At 35.9% G+C, this 27,018-nt stretch overlaps 1 protein-coding gene and 1 long non-coding RNA gene across 5 annotated transcripts in view; one reads left to right on the top strand and one right to left on the bottom strand.

Moving 5' to 3' along the window:
* The window catches only part of LOC127527290 (uncharacterized), a 349,656-nt gene that overhangs the window by 195,745 nt on the left and 126,893 nt on the right, over nt 1-27,018 (top strand). The gene's annotated exons all lie outside the window — the stretch shown is intronic.
* Nucleotides 1-27,018, bottom strand: part of col12a1b (collagen, type XII, alpha 1b) — a 167,320-nt gene that overhangs the window by 48,733 nt on the left and 91,569 nt on the right. For all 4 annotated transcript variants that reach the window (XM_051925538.1, XM_051925539.1, XM_028797515.2 and 1 more), the window contains 13 exons: nt 26,569-26,698; nt 25,273-25,415; nt 23,597-23,726; nt 22,349-22,491; nt 21,830-21,959; nt 21,024-21,143; nt 13,543-13,689; nt 11,033-11,149; nt 10,439-10,591; nt 9,505-9,579; nt 1,882-2,021; nt 1,345-1,468; nt 427-570 (listed from right to left, as the gene is read on the bottom strand). In XM_051925538.1, coding sequence (XP_051781498.1) covers nt 427-570; nt 1,345-1,468; nt 1,882-2,021; nt 9,505-9,579; nt 10,439-10,591; nt 11,033-11,149; nt 13,543-13,689; nt 21,024-21,143; nt 21,830-21,959; nt 22,349-22,491; nt 23,597-23,726; nt 25,273-25,415; nt 26,569-26,698 — 1,696 coding nt within the window. The remainder of the gene's footprint in view (nt 1-426; nt 571-1,344; nt 1,469-1,881; nt 2,022-9,504; nt 9,580-10,438; nt 10,592-11,032; nt 11,150-13,542; nt 13,690-21,023; nt 21,144-21,829; nt 21,960-22,348; nt 22,492-23,596; nt 23,727-25,272; nt 25,416-26,568; nt 26,699-27,018) is intronic.

The raw sequence follows: 27,018 nt of genomic DNA, 5'->3' as shown, positions 1-27,018 counted from the left end.
ATCCACTAAATGTATCCATCCATCCATCCATTATCCAACCCGCTGAATCCGAACACAGTATCACGGGGGTCTGCTGGAGCCAATCCCAGCCAACACAGGGTACAAGGCAGGAACCAATCCCGGGCAGGGTGCCCACTAAATGTATGAAACATTTAATTATCTACTGTAAATGTGGGTTTTGCTATAGTGATGATTTTCCATTGTTATCTTTGATTGCAGTTTACTGGTATTCACAAATGTCTTTCTACAGGAAGCTGTCTGTCTATGTTTCATTTTATTTTGTACTAAATACATAATCAACCTTACAAAACATACTTCTAAGTTTTTGACTTGTGTGTCCCAATAAAGACATAAATATGTACAGTATTCCGGTAAAATTTTTTCATCGTAGTTATTAACATGACAATATTCATCATAAAGACTTACCTGAATGCTGTAGTGTAGCAGCATGCTTTTTAACTTCATCTTGTGATCTTCCATCTGTTACTACAACAAGAACCTTTGGAACATTTTTCCTCATGCCGTTTTCTGTTGTGAAGACCCTTTCACCTACATACTTCAAAGCTACACCTAAATAAAGGATAGAAGGGAATTCAAAAAAGCTTTAAAAAAAACTGAAAACTTCTGGTTTTGTATAATATTCAGTTTATTTCAGTATGAGCAGTACTGTATTTTTAAATTTAGTGTAAAGTTAAGTGAATGTACTACATCATATATATATGCTAATCTATATATGTTGTGACTTTCTGATTGGTTGTGTAGGTAGGGGCCCCAGTGCACTGCTTTGCCCGGGGGGTTATAGTGCTGTTAAGATGGCCCTGAGATCACCAGAGTATACAGTATCCCAACAGCACTGGGCACTCACTGGGAGACAACCCTAGATATGGAGCCAGTCCATCATAAGACCACCTCACACAAACAGGGGCTAATTAGGAAGCCTAACTTGCACGTACTTGGTGATATGGGAAGAAAACCCACAAACACATGGAAAGAATAGATAATAAGCAGATGCTCGATTTGAACCTATGTCATGTAAAGCAGAAACACTAACTACTGCACTACCTTGATAACTTAAATCAATGTAAAATATGCCAGATTTATTTTTATTCATACATGGCTAAACTACAACATGATTCTATTAATCTGAATATTTTCCTCCTCTTTCTCTCTCTCTCTGTCTAGCTTAGAATGATAATGAAAAATCTGTATTCAAGTATTCCAACCAGTCCTTAGGTTACCCACTATTTATGGGATCATGTATTGATTGCATTTACAGAATTTCTTCTGATAATTATTTAACTGTCAGCTTCAGGTTCACAATGGTCAGAAATATCCACGACTTACCAGTCTTTGTGTTTCCTCCTCGGTAACGCACCAGCTGAAGAGCAGCAAGTGTTGTCCCTTTTTCCTTATATGTGTTCAGCCTGAATTCAGTCCTGGCATCATCACTGAATTGTGCAAGAGATATCTGTGTTGGAGAACAAGACCACCATAAATATTGATACATTGTTATAATAAGCTTTAAGTTCCATTGTAGAATTGTTAAAGCTTATACATCTTGATACCATTTTGAACAGACTGTCATTGTTTTATGAGTTTCTTTTAAATTATTCATTCATTATTTTCCAAAAACTTTCATATAAATATTTAGGTGGAGTCTATCCAGGCATCATCCAGCCATTTACAAAAACATGTCAGTCCATTACAAGTAACATTCTCCTACTAATCTAACATGCAGAACTTTGGAATGTGGCTGAAATGGAAATTTTCAGAGAAAACCCATTATGTCACTGGGTTGCAACCTTGGACACAATTATAAATACCTCTTCCAAAGTATAAGAGTGAAAATATTTTGTTTAAAAGAAAAAAATAAAAACAGACCTGCATTCCTTCTGGACTTATTATATCAAAAGCTCCAATGGTGCTGAAAACAAACTGAAGAACTTTGTTGAAGTTATCATCACCAATACTCCATGAGCCATCAACCAGAAATACCACATCCGCCTTAGCACCTTTGCAGACTATAATAACAAAAAACAGATTAGATTTTAATAATGTGACTGATGTTGCACATCTTAAAAATACTAGTATACTGTAATGATAAGTGGATTTGCTGCAGTGACTCTGGGTGTGTGCTATTTCTTCTTTGAATCAGCTCAGCTAAAGAAAGGAACTTGACTCTGCCAGACTATGTTGCTCAAACAGTTATGTCACTTTGAGAGCTGGCCTAAACACTGGCATGGTAATTCAAATGATGGTCTACATTAGCTACATCTGCACTAATAATATTAATAATAAAAGGCTTTTGAAAACCCAGGGATGCACTACTAAAAAATACATATGTAAATCAATAACAGTAAAACTTAATAGAAAACAAAGTATAGTCAGAGAAGAGGCTAAGAAGGTTATTTTACATATTATACACTTCTTAGTCTGCAAGCTGGGAAGAACATATAAAAAAAAGGTTAAAAATAAGGGGATGCTTGATCAAGGTCTTACAAGTATTTTGTATTGATTTAACTGGCAGCCAATTTAGTTTGTTCAGACATGGTGTCATATAGTATGTTCCCAGGACAGTTTTAATTAGAACTCTATAGAGGAATTTTGGAAAAATATTTTTTTTTCTTTGTTCCTACTAGACTATAAACATGTGAAGCAAATGACATGGACAAATCAAATATAGCTTTCTGATCTTTAATTCTTTAATTAGGGCAGAAGCCTGAACAAAGTTAGCATCAACCATTAATATACAATTATCCATCTTGGACAACTGAGACGTTCATTCAGTCAATAATGTTTCACTCTTATCACTGCTTAGTTTTTTAAAAAACTGATATCAACCAGAACTTGGTATCATACAAGCAGGCAAGAGGTGGAAGGAATGAGAATCTTTTTACACTGATCTATCATTAAGATTTATGGGAACAAATTGTAACAAACTGCTTTGTTTCAGTTAAAAGATCCTAAACTAGTCTAAAACAGTGTCACTAATGCATAATCCGCTCAAGCATTTACTCCTTATGTGTATTACAATATGCTCTGTGGGCAATTTTATTTCTTTACACAGTAGAAACACTGGATATGACAAATAACATTTATTTTCCTAGTTTGACATATTGTATATTTGTTTTGCTATTTCTTTCTTTTTAATGCATTAGCTTTCTTTGCAATGTTGACAGATTTGTTGCACTACAGTGCATCCGGAAAGTATTCACAGCGTATCACTTGTTCCACATTTTGTTATGTTACAGCCTCAGAATTCTACAAAAAACACCCCATAATGACAACGTGAAAAAAGTTTACTTGAGGTTTTTGCAAATTTATTAAAAACTAGCAAAATACCCGCGCTTCGCAGCGGAGAAGTAGTGTGTTAAAGAGGTTATGTAAACATAAATATATACATATACATATACAGTAATCCCTCGCTATATCGCGCTTCGCCTTTCGTGGCTTCACTCCATCGCGGATTTTATATGTAAGCATATTTAAATATATATTGCGGATTTTTTGCTGGTTCGCGGATTTCTGCGGACAATGGGTCTTTTAATTTCTGGTACATGCTTCCTCAGTTGGTTTGCCCAGTTGATTTCATACAAGGGACGCTATTGGCAGATGGCTGAGAAGCTACCCAACTTACTTTTCTCTCTCTCTCTCTTGCGCTGACTTTCTCTGATCCTGACGTAGGGGGATTGAGCAGGGGGGCTGTTTGCACACCTAGACTATACGGACGTTCGTCTAAAAATGCTGAAAGATTATCTTCACGTTGCTACCTTCTGTGCAGCTGCTTCCTGAAGCGACATGCTGCACGGTGCTTCGCATACTTAAAAGCTCGAAGGGCACGTATTGATTTTTGATTGAAAAACAAACTCTGTCTCTCTCTCTCTCTCTTTCTCTGCTCCTGACGGAGGGGGTGTGAGCTGCCGCCTTCAACAGCTTTGTGCCGTGGTGCTTCGCATACTTAAAAGCCAAACAGCCCTATTGATTTGTTTGCTTTCCTATCTCTTTCTGACAGGCTTTGCTCCTGATGCGCACTCCTTTGAAGAGGAAGATATGTTTGCATTCTTTTAATTGTGAGACAGAACTGTCATCTCTGTCTTGTCATGGAGCACAGTTTAAACTTTTGAAAAAGAGACAAATGTTTGTTTGCAGTGTTTGAATAACGTTCCTGTCTCTCTACAACCTCCTGTGTTTCTGCGCAAATCTGTGACCCAAGCATGACAATATAAAAATAACCATATAAACATATGGTTTCTACTTCGCGGATTTTCTTATTTCGCTGGTGGCTCTGGAACACAACCCCCGCGATGGAGGAGGGATTACTGTATATACATATACACATCCACATATACATATATATATATACATATACAAATTTACATATCTACATATATATATATATATACATATAAATATAGACATACATATATACATACATACATTCACATATATATATATATATATATATATATATATATATATACATATATATATATATATATATATATATATATATATATATATATATATATATATATATACATATATATATATATACTGTATATATACATATCTACTTATTGGCTCCTGTATTTAGGATATAGCGGGTTGGATAATGGATGGATGGACATTTGTATGCATAGCCCTATTTGCCCGTTTTCATTTTTTTTCTTTCTTCAGTAATATTTCAGCAAACCCGGAGCTTGTCAGTTCAAATCCTGGTACTGACACCACTGTGTGACCCTGAGGAAGTCACTTCACCTGCCTGTGCTGCAAAAAACAAAAGTAATGTAACAAATTGTACCTCAGATGTTGCAATTTGCTGGAATAAAGACATAAGTAAAATAGATAAATATGTATTATACACATAGGAAGTATTAATTTATTTTCAGTCACGTCATCTGCAGCAAACCTTAATAAATGAGGGTTTCTCCTTTTTAGATAGTGCAAACTGTTTCTTCTTCATTGAGGTTTTCTCTTGGAGAACTTTTTTCATTTCATTGAAAATTAAAGCAGCAGCTGGCAAAATATGTAGCTTTCTTATTAATTTTTCAACATTGTGTAAAATAACCTTATAAAGTAACATAAAAGGTTTAAATACTGGTTATCCTTTTACACTAAAATATTACTAAAGAGACACAAAAAAAGTAAAATGCATATGTTCTTTTTCTTTAAGGAGATTTAATATTACTGAAGAAAGAAAAAAAAAACTAAAACAGCCAAATGGGGCTATGCATACAAACTTAAAAGGTTTAAATAAAACAGAAATATATTCTTTTATTTTTACTTGCTTAACTTACTTGGAGGGTGTATCCTGTAGCAAAGCCCTAACTTTTTTTGTGAAAGCCCGTTTCAGTCAATAAGTCTTACAAACAGGTGTAAAGATATTGACAATAAGCTACGCAAACCCACCAAGACATGGAATCGTTTAAATCAAGTACCATTACATCTTCCTTTCTTAAAGAGAAGTAAGGCAGTACTTATAAGCTTACATATATATATATATATATATAGACATACATACTTATATATATATATCTATATCTATATATATCTATATCTATATATGTATATCTCTATATACATCTATATATATATATATATATATATATATATATATATATATATATATATATATATATATATATACACACATAAATATATATATATATATATATATATATATATATATATATATATATATATATATATATACACACATAAATATATATATATATATATATATATATATATATATATATATATATATATAATCTCTATATATCTATATCTAAATCCCCGTGAAGTACTGCTTTTAAATTTTTATTAAGAAGAAAAGCTTTTTAAATTGAGGGAAAATATCCCAATAGCAATTTGTTAAGGATCTGTTTTTTTGTGAAGCAGCCTTAACACAGCTTTTCCGCTGTTTTATAAACGAACGCTATATAAGGTCTTCCTTTTTCCTTGCTTCGCCAAGGAAGGAGTCTTTTTATTAAATCCAAGGGTTCTTCGCTTTTTTTTTTTGTTTGTTTATTACAATTGTTATACTGTAGTTCTGTTTGTATACAACGTTGTCAGTTCAGCACTCAGGTTGTAATATGACCAAGCTGTGCAAGCTTACTGTTAAGAATGCAACGTATAGTTGTACATGAGAAAAGCAATCTTGCCTCAAATCAATGGCAACCTTTTGTAGGTCTATGAACTTAATTTAAAGTTTAGGTTTACACGGTGCTTTTTTTCTGAAGTACCTGCACTCATGAATATGTCTGTATGCGTCAGTCACTGAAATCCCCGCGCTTCACACCGGCGAAGTACTGCTTTTAAATTTTTATTAAGAAGAAAAGAAAACCTTTTAAAATTGAGGGAAAATATACCAATAACAGTTTGTTAAGGATCTGTTTTTTTGTGAAGCTGCCTTCACTCGAGTGATCACTTCGAGCTGACTTGCTGGCTAACCATAAGCGTTACCTGGTAGGTAACCACCCATACAATCAGATTGTGAATCAGACTACGAATGCCGTGAATGTAATTACCCCGATCTACATACTGTCAAATAAACGAACCACACGCCGTGGCGCAATTTTAGGGGCTTCGCCTCTAGCGCTGACGTCCGAGGTTCAATTCCCGTAAGGGAGTGAAGTGAGTGGGTGGTTACCTACCAGGTAACGCTTATGGTTGGCCAGCAAGTCAGGTAACATCAGCCACGGTGCCTTCAGTTTTGAGAAGCAGATCATAGAATGGATGAAAATAGTTTACTGTCAAATAATGCAAAGAGTACGCGACACGTCTTTCCCCCTTATTCTTGGCTCATCAGGCGTACACACTCACTGCACTCGCTTACGGTAATCGAACCTCGGATGTCAGCGCTAGAGGGGCTTCGCAGCGGTGAAGTATTGTTTTTAAATTTTAATTAAGAAGAAAAGAAAACCTTTTTAAATTAAGTCTAAAAAGAGGTGTAAATATATTGACAATAAGCTACGCAAACCCACCAAGACATGCAATCGTTTAAATCAAGGCACGAGTCGAAAAACACCATCCCATAATATTAGTTAACGATTCACACATTTCTATATGTATTGTAAGCATACAATACAACTGATAATATGTTGCGCTTATTTATCTGGTGTACTGACATTTTTGCGCGTTTAATGGCTGAAATCTAACGTGGTTTGTGCCCTTCAGAATGAAAAGAGTTTGCATTTACCTTTTTAATAAAAGGCGAGCTTTTAAGCCTGAGAAATCACCCCGTAAATGCACACGTTTAATTGCACATGTGTTAATATGTATGCTTACACAGTATTAAAAGACACTCAACAATTACACAGTATTAAAAGACAGTCAACAATTAACGTCATTTACCTTCGTTCCCGCGTTTGACTTGTGCTGTAAATCTCTTCCTCGTTTTCAGTTCACGTGATTACGTAGGAGGCATAATACGTGATGACGTAATACGTGACTCTGCCTCCTCCATTAGAGTATATGGACAAAAAACAGGTTCCAGTTATGACCATTACGCGTAGAATTTCGAAATGAAACCTGCCTAACTTTTGTAAGTAAGCTGTAAGGAATGAGCCTGCCAAATTTCAGCCTTCTACCTACACGGGAAGTTGGAGAATTAGTGATGAGTGAGTCAGTCAAACAGGTTCCAGTTATGACCATTACGCGTAGAATTTCGAAATGAAACCTGCCTAACTTTTGTAAGTAAGCTGTAAGGAATGAGCCTGCCAAATTTCAGCCTTCTACCTACACGGGAAGTTGGAGAATTAGTGATGAGTGAGTGAGTCAGTCAGTCAGTCAGTCAGTCAGTGAGGGCTTTGCCTTTTATTAGTATAGATAAAAAAACTGAGAAGCCACATGTACATAAGTATTCACAGCCTTTGCTCGATACTTTACAATTACAGCCTCAAGTCTTTTTGAATATGATGCCACAAGCTTGGCACACCTATCCTTGGCCAGTTTTGCCCATTCCTCTTTGCAGCACCTCTCAAGCTCCATCAGGTTGGATGGGAAGCGTCAGTGCACAGCCATTTTAAGATCTCTCCAGAGATGTTCAATCGGATTCAAGTATGGGCTCTGGCTGGGCCACTCAAGGACATTCACAGAGTCATCCTGAAGCCACTCCTTTGATATCTTGGCTGTGTGCTTAGGGTCGTTGTCCTGCTGAAAGATGAACCGTCGCCCCAGTCTGAGGTCAAGAGCGCTCTGGTGCAGGTTTTCATCCAGGATGTCTCTGTACATTGCTGCAGTCATCTTTCCCTTTATCCTGACTAGTCTCTCAGTCCCTGCCGCTGAAAAACATCCCCACAGCATGATGCTGCCACCACCATGCTTCACTGTAGGGATGGTGCCAGGTTTCCTCCAAACGTGACGCCTGGCATTCACACCAAAGAGTTCAATCTTTGTCTCATCAGACCAGAGAATTTTCTTTCTCATGGTCTGAGAGTCCTTCAGGTGCCTTTTGGCAAACTCCTGGCGGGCTGCCATGTGCCTTTTACTAAGGAGTGGCTTCTGTCTGGCCACTCTACCATACAGGCCTGATTGGTGGATTGCTGCGGAGATGGTTGTCCTTCTGGAAGGTTCTCCTCTCTCCACAGAGGACCTCTGGAGATCTGACAGAGTGCACATCGGGTTCTTGGTCACCTCCCAGGTCTAGGAAGAGTCCTGGTGGTTTCGAACTTCTTCCACTTACAGATGATGGAGGCCACTGTGCTCATTGGGAACTTCAAAGCAGCAGAAATTTTTCTGTAACCTTCCCCAGATTTGTGCCTCGAGACAATCCTGTCTCGGAGGTCTACAGACAATTCCTTTGACTTCATGCTTGGTTTGTGCTCTAACATGAACTGTCAACTGTGGGACCTTATATAGACAGGTGTGTGCCTTTCCAAATCATGTCCAATCAACTGAATTTACCACAGGTGGACTCCAATTAAGCTGCAGGAACATCTCAAGGATAATCAAGGGAAACAGGATGCACCTGAGTTCAATTTCGAGCTTCATGGCAAAGGCTGTGAATACTTATGTACATGTGCTTTCTCAATTTTTTTATTTTTAATAAATTTGCAAAACCCTCAAGTAAACTTTTTTCACATTGTCATTATGGGGTGTTGTGTGTAGAATTCTGAGGAAAAAAATGAATTTAATCCATTTTGGAACAAGGCTGTAACATAACAAAATGTGAAAAAAGTGATGCGCTGTGAATACTTTCCGGATGCACTGTATATGCTTTAGGATGGCACTCACTAGAAAATTCCATACAATGGAAGTAGAGGCAGATTTCTAACAAATCTATGGAATATATAGAAAGATATATTGATGAACTGATGTTTCCATCTGGCCACTGTCAGAGGCTAACAAATACAAGAGTTAAATATGTAAAATAATAAAGGTCTCAGTGATGTTTTCTTCAACTAAGAAAACTCTTCATCAGTTATTTCATTTTTTAATGGAACAGGCAAATGATTCTGACTAATTTTGTTGGATATCAAAAGCTGAAGTTTATTTACTTACTTTCCCATGCAGGTGGTATTGTTGGGGGTGGAGGAGGTGTTGGTGGTGGAGTTGGTGCTTCAGTTGGTTTAACCACTGTGAAGAAAATCAGATATGTTAAGCTTTGCCAAATTTGGTTAATTATTTTACAATAAAACCATGGTATTCCAATTCATTTTTTTCAAATTAAGATACGTAAAATGACAAGAAATGTAAACAATATATATGAATTCCTTTGAAAGATGTGTATCTCAACCCAGGTTTGCAGTGGGATCTGAATACAAAACCTAACTTGGTCTGCTCTCTAAATCTACTTGTACGTTATGTGAAATATTTCATTGTTTATAATCTTCCCACTTAACTTATTTTTCCCTTGCCGGTTTTTTTTTTATCACAGCTAAACTGGTAACCTTTTACTGAAATGTTTACTTCATGTACTGTAACATTTAATTGCTCCTTTGAAACTCTTCCTTGTTCTTTTTTCAGTTAATAGTACAATAGAGCCAAACGTGCTGGCTTCAGTTTCAGTGAACCCTCTCATCAAATCACACTAATGGAATAATAATTGGCCAGAATTAACTGGACCTGTTTGTTTCTGGACATTGGGATTTGAGCTGGTATGAGACAAAACTGCAAAGTGAAGTATTTAGACAGGCCTTTCCAAAAGGGGTTATACACAAAAAATGTATTTTTTGTGTTTGAATAGTGTTCCCTTAAATAGTGTAAGTGAGTAATACTGCTGCAATTCAGAAATCGATTGTGGAAAATTGGCACAATTACCACCTAAAAGTATAAACACTTCCATGACCAGACACGCCCTGTACTATGTGATTAATAGTTTTGTCATTAACATCCCATTGAATACAATGCTCCCTAAAAGCACACAAAGGATTAAACTAATACTAGGAAAAAATCAACTCCGGAAATGTTGTTTTTCTGAAGCATATCAACTCACAAGTTCTTTCTCGTACACTGACTCCAGGTCCTTCAAGATTTGGAGTCTGGGTATACACTGTTGCATTGTACAAGGCATCAGGAGAGAGACCATTGAAGCAATAATTTGACTCTACACCATTGACTGTCACTTCTTGTTGTCCACGGCTTGAAGCTATAAATGAAATAATTAGACATGTTAGCAAGTAAGGATAAGGAAAATGTTATGTTTTTTTCTTAATTCTTTCTTAATAATTTCCTAATAATTTTGAAATAGCTGAAGATGAACACAAATATGTGAGCACAATGAATTAAAATGTTTTTGCTAAAATAAACAGTTATGATACTATTAAAACTATAAATTATGTAAGAATAAAAACTTGGCTAAAATCATGGAGCAAAATAAAACATTTTTGAATATGAGAAAGGTTTCAGGTGACAATAGACTATTCAATCCATGTTATGCTTAAGTCAGCCAAGAGCTAATTTGTGTCTGGTTCTCATTAAGTTGTCTCAGAAAAGATGACAAAGTATAAACAGGTATCAGAGAATACATTATAACGAAAGAAATGGGGAAACCCCTGCCTCAAAAATAAATAAAACTGATTATACTTACGGTCAAGTGGGTTTAGTTTAATTCTGTAGGAGGTTGCTGCCCTATGAGGAGCCCATCGGATGCAGAACGAGTCAAAGCCAACCTGGTATGTTGTCAGATCAGTAACATTCAAGTATACTGTATTAAAAAAACAAGAATGAGAAAAATGACAATTCTGATTCTAACAATAAATATAGGATTTTTACAAAATATAAATTATGAAAAGACAATATCCAATACTTCTGTACTATAAAAAACATTCCAATGAAAGGTTCGGATTTTTATTTTATTTTTCTAAAAACATTTACATGTTTTAAACATCATCCATTTCCATTCCTGTTTAAACCAAGTTCCAGGTCCTTAGGGCAGTCAGACTCTCTCCTAGTGTCAATCAGTGAATTTTGCGAAAGCGCTATTCACAGAAAATTTGCTGTGTTTGCGTTTGCCCTTGTTCTTCAAATTGTTTACTGATAATTTGGCAGGTTTAGGAGAACTTTTTTCCCCAGCACTCCATAATGCTTTGCGAGACCAGTATGACATCCCCGGAGCTGTAACAGCTGATATTAAATGGGACTGCCGCCTCAGGTATATAATGCTGATCATTTGGATCACAAACTCTGTTGGACTTAGTTGGTGGAAAATAAGTAAATAATACAGGTTCTCAAAATTGTATTTTTATGAAACATACAGCATAAATAAAAAGTTATCTCTGATTATCGCCAAATGTGCAGGTCGATCTTTGTGTTCCACATCAGTATAAGAGAAGGAGACACATGCCCTATGCATGCATAATTAGCCACGTGCAGGTAAAAAACAAACCTTAAAGGAGCCTGACACCCCCACAAGCACCCTACTGCCCCAAACTGAGGAAACTCTATGAAACAATAATAACAAAAGATTTATTACTATTTACCAGACATTTCTGTCTTTTTGATAGAAGAAAAAGTACAAAGCATCAGCACAGACAGTTTGGAGAGCCTTCAGCGCAACTTCAAAAAATAGAATGAACCAGCGGCTTCAATCATGACATGCCATTCTGCCTTTAAAAGACCTACATATTTTTTCTCACTTTTGACTACAATTTTGGCATGTCTGCTTTGTTTTGACAAAATATTCAGGTATGATTGTCTGTCTCTGACTGCTTTCTTTTGTCTTTAATCTTTCGGAGACACAGTGACACAGTAGTGGGCACTGCTGACATACAGCTCTGGTCACCTTTTTGGCCACAATAATCAGTCCTGTATAGTTGGCAGATGCTTCTCTAACCCTCAGGGTCACTTTAAAGATGATTGCACCATTATAATCCAGTCAAATCTCGTTCAGTTAGTCCTTCCCTATTGACTTCAATGCATTTTCCAGAGTTTGGCATTATTCATGAAAACGTCTGTGCAAACTCAAAGCAAAGCAAACACCATGGAGTCTGCTCATCACTACTTTCTCCTGAGAGACAGTTTGCTTGGAATGTACTTTGCAGGGCATGTTCACTCCAAACCAATCCAATTTAGAGTTGCCAAATACTTGCACTTCTTTGGGACACAGCAGGAAAACTGGAATAACTAGTGAAGAAAATGCAGAAAACTGAGAACATGCAAACACTACATACAGTACATAGGGACCAATTCAGCCAATCTCCTTTAGTTATCAGGTAGCAACACTAACTATTGTTCTGCGTGCCAATGATAATTATAGCAGCCCTTGTTTCCAAATACTTGAATATATTCATTAACTAATTAAAAGGGAAGGATAAGTATAGAGTGAAATTAAATTAGCACCAAAATCTGCATCCTCTTGACCTCATGTCTCAAACTCTTGTTTATGAGGAAAGGTGGCTTTGTTCATTTGCCTGTCTGAAAGTGCCAAAAGCACTCCATTTTGCTCCACTAAACACTCCCTCCATAACCAGGCCTACATTCAACACATTTTATACCTCATGTTTATTTTGAAGTTAGTACTCATTATGACTTTCTAATTTTTGACTAACATGGTTACTTTTTCTTTATAGCAACAAATGCTCGATACTCTTGCTCAGCATACATTTCTTGGTCCTCTTCAGATGTCATTTGTAGAACAAAGCAGTGATTTTTTTACCTTTGAGCATAATACTGTTGACTTGCAATTCTCTTTAACATTTTCCCAGGTCTTCATGGCCTCCATTTCACCCAATATTTTGAACAGTGGTACTGTATATTTGTTTATATATATGCTTCCATAAGGGAAGCCAATCTAACATACTTCATTCGTAAGATATTTTTGTTATGTAGTCTTACTTATAGTAGTAGGGTGTTGTATTGTGTTAGCCATTATGGGTGCAATGAGAAGTCAAGCAAAATGACACCTTTTATTGGCTAATGAACCGATTACAATATGCTTTTGAGGCAACGGAAGGGAAAGGGATGGTTCCTTACTGTATTATTTGTGCACTACTTCCCACAGTACAAGATACAAACAAGTAATAAAAGCACAAAATGTACAACAATTACTTATTTCACACAGCATATGATAAAAGAATGGAATACTGTGTTTTCACTTACATGTTGTGCCTTGTCCAGGTAGCACTCCACTGAGTCCTCCATCATATTGTGCAAAAACCTTAAGATCGTATGTTGTCCCAGGAAGTAGATTGTGGAGTGTATAGGTCGTCACGTCACCAACAAATGCTTCCATTGTTTCATCTGCCACTGAAATTGTTACACCAAAAATTTGAGTCTTTAAATCCAATTTACAAGTAGCATTACAGTAATTTTATGATGAAATGGTAGACAAGTTCTCTTTCTATATTAACCAAAAACAATAACAAATCACTTTGGCAGGGTGCTGTTGGTAAACACTAGTCTTCCAGTGCTGTTGTTTTTATTTATAATCAGTTTTTAATGACCAACACAAGATAAGGTCATATACATTCAAATGTACAAAAAGCATGTGGCCAAAATGAAAACAATGGAATATTACAATATAATTAGCAGAAATAATAATAATGGAAAACACCCCCCACCAGTGTCCTCCCACTACACACCTGCCCTGAAAAGGGACATACAGAAAGCTTATTTCTGAAGCCAAGGGTCTTATAGGAACCAGAGGCACATGTCACCAGGGGTGCATCTGCCAGTAAAGACAGAAATTAGAAGAAAGGAAAAAAGAGACAGGGAAAGAAACATGACTCATGGACCAATCACTGCCCAGTCCTTAACTAACTGGAACACTCCCACATCTTCTGCTGCACAGTGATATCTTGTTCATGAAAACCACAAATTGGAGTGGTGGCAAGACACAACTTTGAAGCAGTCTGACGCCCACAGTGAACAAATTCAACTTAACATAAGTATTTGGACAAAGCTCTCATGGCATGAATATGGGGAATGAAAAGCATGCAAGAGCTACCGTGTTACCCCATAATCCTACAGCACCTCCCACAACTCATGCCATGGGACATGGTTATATGCTTTTTCCAGATTTACAAAACACATGTAGACTGGGCTATCATACTCCTGTACACCCTCCAGCATCTGCAAAAGGGAGAAGAGATGGTCTACTGTTCTGCATCCAGGATGGAATCCACATTGTTCCTCTTATATCTTTGACTCAACTATCAGATTCTTCCCACTAGAACCCTTGCATAGAAAAGAGAAAGATAAGGAGAAAAATTCAGGAGTAGCAACACTTGAGAAGACAAACGGATATGGCAGGAAAGAACTGAAGAGATGGAGTCAGCAACATTGGACCAAAGAAAACCCATGGGGGACAGTCCCAGAACATGGGAAGGAAGGTTCCAAGAGCACTGAGGTATCAAAGATAGCATACAGGTTCAGGGGCTATGCCCATTAGATGTTAAGTTCATGGGGTAGGATATACTATAACCAATATACTATTTTAAATTGTGGTCAGGATTTTTTATGGAATTTTTAATGTTCTGGAAAACAGAGTTCCAGCACAGTGTTTGATTGATGGCAAGTTTACAAAGCCAATTGAAAACAGCAGGGGTAAATTTAAGAGAAGCATTAATAACTACAACATATAGAAGGGATACCGGTTTGGATTAAGATGAGAGGGACAAAGAAAAAGGAGATGGAGTTGGGCTGGAAGGGGGGAGGTTAATGGAACTCCACATGTCCTAAAAACTGACTGAAGAGGAATGGGGATTGGGGGCAGCCCTCTCTGGCTCCTTTGCTAATATGAAAAGTGAGGCTATGTGATTAGTGGTCTGTGGCACTGTGCTGATTTTAAATAAATAATCACGTAATCGTAAAGTGCAGGCTCCAATCAGGCACGGCTGTGCGCGAGTTTGCTTCACTTTGGGGTTGGATGGGGTGCCTGACTGATCGCACATACATGTTCAAAAGTGAGCATCAGTTAAGTGCCTCATTCACACCTGAGAGGTGGCGGCTTATCTCACCTATGCCAGTCAGCCAAGAGTCTGCACGGTGGTCATCAAAGTAGGCTTGCTTACTGTCATCACATATTTTGATTGGCCTACATTCTTTGCCAACTTAGACAACGGGTTCATTTTATGGCATCCCTGCACAGTTACTAAAAAATGATCAGCAAAGTACATACTTCTTCGACCTTTGTGGGAAGGATCTGTGTTTCTTCTGGCTGCTTGAAGAATACGCTGCCTATTCTGTGCACTTGCACGACTTTGATATTAACCTCAACAAGAATAGGAAGCAAGTCTGACAAATTTTTCCATAATACTTCAGAATTTTCCATGATGCTAATGATTCTAATACATTGGTTTCTATGCAGTTCCTGAATCTCCACCTCTTTAGTCGTCAAAGATTAAACCTCTGACCATAGTTTAGAAAGATCACTGTCAGGCTGGGACACAACTGTTTTACTGACTGGGACTTCGTTAGTAATATTTACTTGGTCCTTCCTTAAGGCTTTTATTTTGATTTTTAAATCAGCAGTATTAGACTGAATAGTAGAAAGCATGTTAAGACTTGCTTAATGCTAAATAAAGACTTAACATAGAGGTATAGCATCAAAAATAAAGTAATACAGAATGCCCAAAAGTGATAAATATTGCATAGACTAATAACTGTGGTTAAAAATTAACTAAAATGCTGAAAACAATTTTACTTAGTCAACTCTGCCACACATACTCCCAATTATCAGCTTATATCAACTGAGAGACCCACTTATTTCAATAGACTCACAGCACCTAATGTACAGTATATCCTGCAAAGTAGGAGCAAAGCTTAGGGCAGGGTGCCAGTCCATCACAAGGCATACCAATCAAGGACGTTTAGAGCCGCCACCTAACTTTTTTTCAGCAAGTGGTTAAAGTATGGGAGGAAGCCAACATGGACACAGGTAGAATATACATACTCAACACATACATTGGTTGGGCCAGAAATTTAACTTGTGCCCCAGCAGCTCTGAGACAGCAGTGATAAAAAATATAAATGATTTACAGTTTAGGGTAAATTTCAGTTTTTTAATCAAACTTTTTAAATATTTATTTTATAACATATAAAAACTAAGATTTTTCTCAAGAAGTAAATGTCATTACTGTATACCAAAGCCAAACTCTTGAGGTCACTGAGGTTTTTGGATGATTTCATGGTAGTAATTTCCTTCAGCAGAAGTGAGTCTCATCTTTCAGACATCATCATTTCTTTATTATGGTTTGCCTTTACAGGCATATTCAATGTCGTGCACATATGTGTTCAGAGGAAATCAAACCATTGCAACACTTCACTTTGACTTCCCCATAAGATGCCCTGTCAAAGATGTGGTAGATGAATGTGATGAAAACTCGAGAATGGCTCTTCAGTCAACTGATGCTATTAAATAATCTTTATATACTGCATAAAACTTAAATCACATCTGGCAGTATACCAAACAGCAGCCCACACCATTAAAGAGCACTCAACCACCCCCTTCAAAAGTCTGTTTAGACTGTTGCTTGAAGGTAAGACGTCTGGAACTAATTTGCAGAGTTCCTTTAGATCCCAATATGACTTGCAGATGGAAACTGGATAGGGAATTTATCCGAGAATAATACAGTCTGCCTATGCGGAAAAATTTCCTTATACCTTTTCTACTTTTATTGTTGACTTTGAATGGCAATTGCTTCCACATTTTGAAGTTTCTTTGTAATCAACCTTATATAGCACATTTGACCTTGTTCTGTAGCCCTGTTACACAGATTTTGACATCTCACATAGGTGTCAGGATTATTCTAGAACTCAAAAATTCAAATGTATAATGTAGCTGCCAGGACAAGTTCCCTATTACTGTAACAGGGTTATCCTCATCTATTTAAATATGATAAAAATGGAATAATGAGGTCTGGAATTTGGCAGAAAAAGAACACATAAAGTATATTGGTTGTTAATTACATTAGTGACCTTTTTTCTATCTAATATTGTTTAATTTCTTGTGTTTCATATCATAGTGTTATGATATAATTTTTTTGGAATTTTTTCTGTGTTTTCCTTTGCTTTTAGTGTGGTGTTTTATATTCATTCTGTTATGTGATGGAGACCCCATTTCTTTCAATTAATTTAAGCATCAGTTTCATTTTATCAGGGCTGAAATTATTTCAAACTTCTCCACAATGCCATCTTGTTTATTATGGACACTGTCATTTTGGGGATGTTAATTGGCATGTTGCTATGCATAGACAACCAAAAGCGTGTGGCACATGATGATATAAAGATCAGCACTGTGCATATCCTAGTTGTCCAAGATTATGGATTCAAGTTCTTGGCGATTCTTTATAATTTAGTGTTCCCAGCTTTTGATCTTTTGCTTATGAATTTCTGACGACTATTTAGTTTAGTGTTTTTATAGAAATCCTGGTAACAAGTACTATCCTATTGTTCTGCTTATAATTAATCTCCTTATTCCTTATTTCCTCAAACTGCCACTTTGAAACTCCTGGCAGAACATTAAAAGTATGCAAAACATTTGTGTGGACATAATGTATAGTTTCCATGGAGATTTTAATTTAAAATATTATATACAAAACACTGTCTTTAATAGTAATGTAAATATAATCATTAATACATTTGCTTGGTTTTAAGATCACAAGGCCCATAGGTAGGGGTAGCTGCAAACCTTCTTGACAAGGTGTGTGCTAGGAAATGGAGTCCTGTACTTTACAAGAGTGTTCACACATGCACAGGTACATGGATCTTGAATTATTATTATTATTATTATTATTATTATTATGATGATGATGATGATGATGATGATTATTATTATTAATCAAATTCCTTTCTATCAAACCCCATTGTTGAGAAGAGTTTTCAGGAATATTTTGTGAATCATTAGAAATGCATCCTATAAATAACTTCATTGTTTTTGGAAATGTTACTTTCTGAATATAAACAGGAAATGTGTGAACACAAAACTTCAATTTACTATATCATTTTCATATAACTCATTTGATGTGCTTTTAAGCTAAGCCTATCTACTTGTTATTGCATGATATTATTGTTTGTAAAAATAAGACAAAGTTTTAGATTTGAATATCTGATCCTATTTAAAATAATAAGCATTTTTTCCCACATAACGCTGAATGCAGAACATCACATAAATGAATATCTTAATATAACAATAACGTTGTACAGGAATGGATTGCTCTATTAGGTTATATAGTGACATAGATATCAGCAAAATTAATTAATTACTGCAACAAATGCAGTAACAAAAAGATTTATTTTCATGTATATTACTATATTGACCCAACAATGACATAACATCAATAAAATCAAATTGGAATTCATCATCTGTAGTCTAAATCTTTGGTGAATCAATCATTTAATGTTTCTGTTTATGCAGCAGCATTTCAATTTTATTTTTATGTAAAATCTCCTTTAATTGGCTGTTTTATTACACTAAAATGATTTTGGTGAAATGAACCCAAAAAATAAATATTTATATTGTGAGAGTTAATTAGTACTTATAAATATGATTTTCACAAATTGATTATATATTTATTATGTTAAGTTACTACTGTCCTTGTTAATCATTAGTTTTTGCCTTTAGCACTCTTAAGAACATTTTAATTAAAGCCTCTTGATCTGTGACCCAGTACATGCTGCTACTTTAGTACAAGGACAAGTATTGTTAAGAAAACTAGTATAATTTAGTGTAGCAGAATCCTGACTCCTAACATATCGTTTGTCAGTAACTAGCTAGGACATGAGATGTGAATCTAATCATGCACTTTTGTAACTGACAAGAGTATTTAAGAAGTGTTTCCAGCATCAGTCATATCTTTTCATGCACTTAGTGGCTCCACGTACGTGTCAATAAAGGTATTCTTCTCATCCTGGACTGACTTCGTGATTTAACTTTGACAACAGTATGACGTTTACTAATCAAGAGGTTTGTTTAGCACTGCTATAAAGAGACCATGTCAAAATAAACTAACATCATTGGCCTTACAACTGACTAAATCATTAAGTGAAAGTCATAACCTTATTTTTCTAAAAAAATAAAAACTTACTGAAACAAAAATGAAAACTAAAAAATAAATCTAAAAAAGCATGACATGGACTGTAAAATATTCTCATTCTCACTCATAAGCAAAACATATTGTTATAGTGTGAAAAGAGCCCATGCTCCCCAGATGTCCCTCCACTTATGCACAGTCCTTAATACAGATGTGTCTGGACATGGATTAAATAAAAAAAATATGTACGCTGAGTCATACACAGGTCTTGACCCTGGAGGCATAATTTGGTATGGCTGGGCTGCACAATGGATAGGAAATGACAGGGTAATTGGCAATCTGAGCTGTGGAGTTGTTAATTAACTGCCAGGCATGAATGAAAACCCTTTGCTTTTTATAAGCATTCTTGTGACCACAGAAGCACTCAGATGTCGTGGCCTTTTACACACTGTGCACATCTACCTCCTCTCACTCTTAACTGAGTTAAAGCTGGATCCATTTTTGCACTACATCTGCTCATTTCTTCCACAAAAACAGATAGGTGTCACTACCTTGATACTAAATCACTTTTTTCTTACACCCCCAACAAGCAATATGAGCATTGTGAAGGCTAAGGGGCGCCACTGGGCCCCCCAAACACAGATGCATGAACACAGTCCCGGGTTCAAATAAAGGTTTTTTTATTACAAATACCTTGTATAAAATGGACATACAAGTGGTCTCTTCTACTTCTTCTCTCTTTCTCTACCTCTCTCCCTGTCTCTCCACACTGGTACTCCTCCAAGGTATTGGAGTCCAGGGAGTATTTCTGGTGCCAGGGCTTTGCCCATTGGAAGCACTTTCCATTCCCAAGAATAGGGAGTGAAAGATCCTGCAGCACCCCAAGTGGCACCTATAGGCCCCAGCAGGGCTGAGCCCCTGGACTACAATTCCCGGCATTACCTGTGGGGGTCCGAATGGGTTCCATACTAATTCAGTATGCTCTTTATCTTTAAGTCAGTAATGACTACTTTCAAAATGTTAGGCAAACATTTAATCTTCACTTTTACTTCCAGATACTTAAACATAAATTCAGTTTTCTAGTCAGGTACATACATCACTGTATTTTTCTTGTACTTAATTCACATAAAGGATGTTATCACTTGCTGATGCATGGCCAGGATACACAGTGTCTGGCTACCATTCTACATTCAGCAGCCTGTTTGCCTGCAATAGCAACTTTTCCATGACTGCCAGAACACAATAGTTCAAAATCAAAAATAAAAAATTGTGAAATAAGTTTAAAACAGCTCTCGATTGTTGTCAAATCCTAACTGACACGAGTTTCCCTAGGTTAGTCTCAATGGGTACCACCTATATTGACCATCTACTGTTAGTTTTTCTGGGATATGGTCTCTGCTTCTGGTTTTCTCAATCACCTCCATATCTTCCTATTAATGTTATATTATTTCTTAATAGTTGTGCTAATGAATTTCCTTTATTATTTATAATATTGGTATACTTCCGTAAATATTGAGTTGCAGATGAAATATGGGAACATAAACATTTCTGAACCGAATGATATTACAGACCAGTATGTTGTTCCAAATTTTATAGGTAATCACTCACCTGTTGACTGATAAACAAGCTTGTACCCCAAAACTGGTGTTGGTGCAGGATCCCAAGAAACACGGAATCGGGTATACCATTCATCTGAGACACGGAGATTCCGAGGACCAAGTAGGCCAACTAGTGCATTTAAAAAGAGAGATTTATTTTAATTAACAATAAGTTAACAAGCTTGCACCCAAACTTGTGTTCATTCTAATTCCAGAAGCAGTCATGAATATGATAGCATGAAGATATTTAATACAAATATATTTCCTAAAGGCTATTTGGAGGCAACAAAATAATTATAGTTTCTTGGATATACTACAGAGTACAATTCTAGCAATAGGAATTTCAAAGGCATTGAACTTTTAATTACATATCTTTTATCATTCAGAAGAGCTTTTTTCTAAGTATTTAACAACCTATATACTGGAGTATTATACTAGTGTATATAATAGATTTTTATCTATCACTCTTCTTTCTTGGTCTTAAATTGTAAGTAGCAAATCAAATGAGTACTAACAAGTCTTGTTTATGAGGTATCCTAGCCCTATTTTTTGAGCTATGGAACTGATTTCTGAACCCATTGTTTCCATTATAGGGCCTCAAAAAATGTAATGTTATTAGGCACCCTTGGCTTCCAAAAATGGACTGCAATGCATATTTTACACTGTACATGAAAGATAAACAAATTAATGAGGGAACTAAAAAGTTCAACATAAGAGTCGGTTGATTCTTTTCCGGGGGCATACAAATGCATCTATTGGTTTATGAATAGAGCAAAGAGCAGTTTTAAGGCTGTCTAATGTACAATGTCACAATACCTGTTCTGCCATTTCCTGTTAGATCTCCACCATCTCCATCTGCATAAACAGCCACTACATTAATCCTGTATGGAGTGTCAGCCTGAAGATTCTGTAAAATGACTTTGTTTGTTCTTCCAGGAACATATGTCTGTTGGAAAGGAGGAAATGTAGAATTTGGTAAATATAAAAAAAAGACATTCTTTATTGTTCCCTTGCATTTATCTTAGGCTGTTTGTATAAGGCACCCCTGCCCCAATCCATTGATTTTTAAGAAGAAGAGGAAAAAGAAGAAAGGTTAAAGGCCATAAAGTAGACCTGGTTCAGGCAACATCAGGATTTTATAGCGAACAAAGACAGTAGTTGGTATATGGGCACACTTTTACAAGGTATGGTAGGCAACTCTTCACTTACAGTGAATCTGATTTTGCACTTCCTTTTACACAAATTCAACGAAAACCTTAAGGTTTAAATTTGATATTTTTCCTTACATTTTACATCATATATCAATACATGTATATTTTTTCAGCAGCTACTTACATATTCTTCAATGGGATCCCCCGTGGTCGGTGCATAAGCAATTCTATATTGCTGAACGGGACCATCAGCATGTTCCCAGTTTACAGTGAGGCTGTTGGTGGTTGGATCATATACACGGATGTTTCTTGGACCACTGCGAGGCACTATGGACAAAATCAATCAGAGAGCTGTAGTTAAACAAATTGTATGCAGCATGAGGTAGTTACCAATTCTCTGCAGTTTGGAACTGAATATGTAATATGCGGATTTGAAAATGGATTTAAGTATGGGTTGATATTTCTTGGGCAGCATGGTGGTATATTAGTAGCCTTAATTTGACTGTGTGGAACTGCTATTTCTTCTGGAAACCTTCCTCCCACAGCAACAGAGGTGTGAATTAGGTTAATGTATTTGTCTAAGGGATTATTGCACTGGTCATGAAGGTGACCTATCATTTGATGGAACATCAAACATTACACTTTCAAGTGATGTTCGTTGTTATCGTGATGTCTGGAGCTGTATGTTTGTCTGAACGTGGCAGAATTTTTCAAATCTTAGTGATATGAGGGGAAATTATTGGAGAAAAAAAAAACTCATGTAGACAAAATTTGGAGAAAATGCAAACTTTTTTTGCATCCTAAAATTATTTCTTCTTATGTATTCCTGTTCCATTCAGTGGCTAAATTAGATCCTCTGTATTGCTAGCTCTTATTTATTTATAAATGTTTGACACAGAGCACAGAGGAAACCCATACAGATATGGTGAGAAGAACATGCAAACTTCATGCAGGGAGCGCCCAGGATGGCGAACCCTGGTCTCCTTATTGTGATTGCAGCAGTGCTACCACTGCTTCTCCATTCTGCTCAAGAAGCACTATATATCTAAGAGAGCTTAGCAAAAATACATCAACAAATAAATAAATAATGTTAAAAGCTGTATTCATAACCAATAACAAAATAATTGTGACTGCAGTATTTCATTTTCAAACCAAGATCTATATGAGTAGGTTTGACAGTTAAATGCTGGCTAAGCCCAGATTTAGTATAGATACAGAAAACAGCTGTAATGGAGTGAATTATAAGCACATGGATCCTGTTACCTGGTAGTGTCCCTATTCACAGACAAAGCCAACCAAATACAGGGATCTATGGTGCGTCCAATGTCCTTATTTTAGTCTCTGTTTATGCTTTAGGAATTCTCCATTTGATTTTATTCCATTACAGTTTGGCTTTATAAGATAATAACAATGAAAATATAGAAGTTCTTACATGTTTTTCCGTCGCTGTTGACTTGTCCACCTTCTCCATCTGGATATATTGCCACAACATTAACAGAATAAGGAGTGTCAGGCATCAGACGTTCTAGGACAGTCGTAGTAGTCCCTCCTGGTACAACGACCTATGAACAGTAAATATCAATGTAGAATTTAAAGCATTCTCTGGACAATGAAATGCATACACTTTGTATACAGAGTTGATTTAAAAAGTATATGAATCCTTTGGTTTTTATTATGTATTTAATTTTGTTATCATGTCATCTTATATATGTGAGAATGAGACAATTGCCATTGATTAACACAAAAAATACATGTTGAAGAAAAACAAAATTTACATTATTGAACTCACCCCCCATTTGCTAAAACACCCCTTCCTTGATCTGTCACAAACAACTTTAGTGAAATTAGTTTATGTGTATAAGTTTTTCACATGCATTTAGTTTTAAATTAACCTGTCTTTACAAAATCCAATATTTAGCCAAGTATAACCTCTAGAAAGACTATATATTAAAGACAAAAGAACATTCAGAATTTACTATGGATAAGAATGTTCAAAATCACCAATTAGGAAAAGGACATAAGATAATTTCCAAGAAAGTTAAAATCAACAAAATATAGACAATTTCTATATGAGGAAACACAGAAAAATATAGGAAAACTGTGCAACAAAGGGTGTGTGGTAAAACGTAAAAAGTATTCAGAAGAAAATATGCTAGTTGTAAAAGCTACAAAGGGATGTATGGCAACTGTAAAATAATTAATTTCATTTTGAGATGGAAGAAACTGCGTCAAAAAACAATTGTCTGATTGCTTGCCAAAACTAAGCTTTTTGGGAAATGGTGCAAAAATAAAAAAACAATTGATGAAATCCTGACTTATTGCTTCATTGGAAGCATGTAAGGAACTCTTTATGAGACTTTATAAAAGAGAATTCATTGTCCAAATGAGACTATACATTTTTCCCATATGCTAAACATGTTTTTTGTTCCGCAACAACAACACCACATGTCATCTTGAAAACACCATCATTATTGTACCACACAGCAACTTCCTCCTATTTGTGTCAGCACTTTGTCTGCAAGGAAGAAAAGTGGATGCTACAAAGGACAGAGAATTCCTGGAGGAGAATCTATCTATCTATCTATCTATCTATCTATCTATCTATCTATCTATCTATCTATCTATCTATCTATCTATCTATCTATCTATCTATCTATCTATCTATCTATCTATCTATCTATCTATCTATCTATCTATCTATCTATCTATCTGAGTACAGTATAAATAACTCTAAATGTGGTACTGTGTCCTCACAGGTGGCGCAGTGGTAGTGCTGCTGCTTTGCAGTAAGGAGACTGTGGACTGTAGGTTTGCTTCCCGGTTCCTCTCTGTGTGAATAGCGCTTTGAGTACTGAGAAAAACGCTATATAAATGTAATGAATTATTATTTATTATTATTACTAAAGACTTTTTATTTCCAATGTGAAATTCTATGTATATTTTTTTAATAAAATTTGAAATATACTTAAATTCACCATTGCAGAGCAGTGCATTGTCCATGTTAAATGTTTGCTTGTAGTATGCAAGATATCATGCAAAATAAATATTAGTGGCTATATTTCCCACCAGTCAGCAGTTAAGTTTTATTTGACTGACAAAATAACTTACAGACTCAGGAGGCCGAGTTCCCCTTAGTGGAGCATAGACAACCCGGTATTGCTGAACTTGTCCTGGTGCAGGTTCCCATCGAACATTCAAAGTATTAGGAGTTGGATTGAAAACTTGAATATTCCTTGGGGATCCTCGAACCACTGTTAATAAGAATAAAAAAACACACAATAAAATAATAGTATTTTGTGAAGCAGGATTATTGCAAAATTGTTAGTGCTACCTGTGCATAACTGCCAAAAAGATTTTTTTCCATACAAGTTTGATTACTTAAGAGGATATATTTAAAAAAAATTGGCAAACAAAAACTGGCCGCCTGCAATGACAGCTACAGTTTACATTAACACTGGGTTATTGCTTTGCCTCTGTAAAAAGTAACCTTAGAACACATTTTGCCTTGTAATTTTGCATATAAAATCAGTTTCTTCATCCAAAGCATCCTTCCTTTTCAAAACATGTTTTGTTTCTTTTAGTCCATATTTAATGGCCTTATGGTTTATTGCTGTTTAATGTATTCAGACATTGGAAACAAACAGATTTCAAGTTCTGGCATAGATAATGACAGAAGTAAAATTATATCACAGCAAACTATGGCACAACCTATTTTCTTAAAAGGATACTGTTTTGTTAAAGCCACTGAAAAATAAAATTGGCTGCATCTTGATTAAATTTGTAACAATGAAATAAAAACACAATTCTTGCAATTGTGATTTAAAAGTATATAAATGTGATGAGCTGAAACAATGTTTACAGACATGCTAAGTATTTGTATAAAACCCCAAAAATGTGGAGACCCCCTCTAAATGTGGAGACCACAAAGAAAGAAACATTTAAAAGGCTATTGGTGTGATTATGCTTCATATGTAGTAGTGTTCTGTGAGGCTTTATGATAGTTTGTAAAATACGAATGCAATTTAAATCAGAAACTTTTTGGTAAGGAAGCAAGTGTTACTAATGTGAGAGTGCACTGAAAGGAATACAGGCAGTCTAGACATCGGGTGCTTTGATGTGTTTTACCATTGGTTGCACTAGAAAAAACTGGCATATACAGTTCATAGTGTAGAGCCAGCCATCCCTTTAAGGAGATTAATGTTGAAAGTCTGACATTTTCTGGGTATAACACAAACATTCAAGTGGGCAACATTTTAAAAGATTCCTTTAAAAGGCTCTATTCATTGCTTTAATGAAACTATCCTAATCACACCCAAGTTTATAAGAAATATTTACAATAAGTCTCCTTAAGTAACAGTTTACATCATTATGTTAGTTTGATGAATGGAAATTGTGTTCACTTACGTGTCTTTCCAGTGCCTGAGAGACGGCCACCTTCTCCCTCAGTATACATAGGCACCACAGTTATGGTGTAGACTGTATCTGACTGCAGACTGCTTAGAACCGTTGAGGTTGTGCCACCAGATACTATTGCCTATTAACAATTGAAGCAATTACAGTATATAGGACATTTAAAGTGCAAGAGATATTGAAACACTGAGTATTTTAACAGTTACAATCTCATGTAACAATCTCATGAACATAATCTGCATTAGTGGGATTGATCCCTCTGTGCAATTAAGAATATACCTCTGCTCTTCACTTGAAACACAGTTTCAGTCTTTTAAAGTAAAAAGTAAACTACACTGAACTGCAGTTGAGTTCAATTTCTAATTAAAACACAGTATAAACAGAATAGTATATGTCGTTTGTTGAATTTAGTAGAACATACAATTTTAAATTGATTGCCTAAAC

Source organism: Erpetoichthys calabaricus, chromosome 3 (assembly GCF_900747795.2).
Source record: "Erpetoichthys calabaricus chromosome 3, fErpCal1.3, whole genome shotgun sequence".
Classification (NCBI taxonomy): Eukaryota; Metazoa; Chordata; class Cladistia; order Polypteriformes; family Polypteridae; genus Erpetoichthys; species Erpetoichthys calabaricus.
This window is presented reverse-complemented; position numbering and strand designations above follow the sequence as displayed.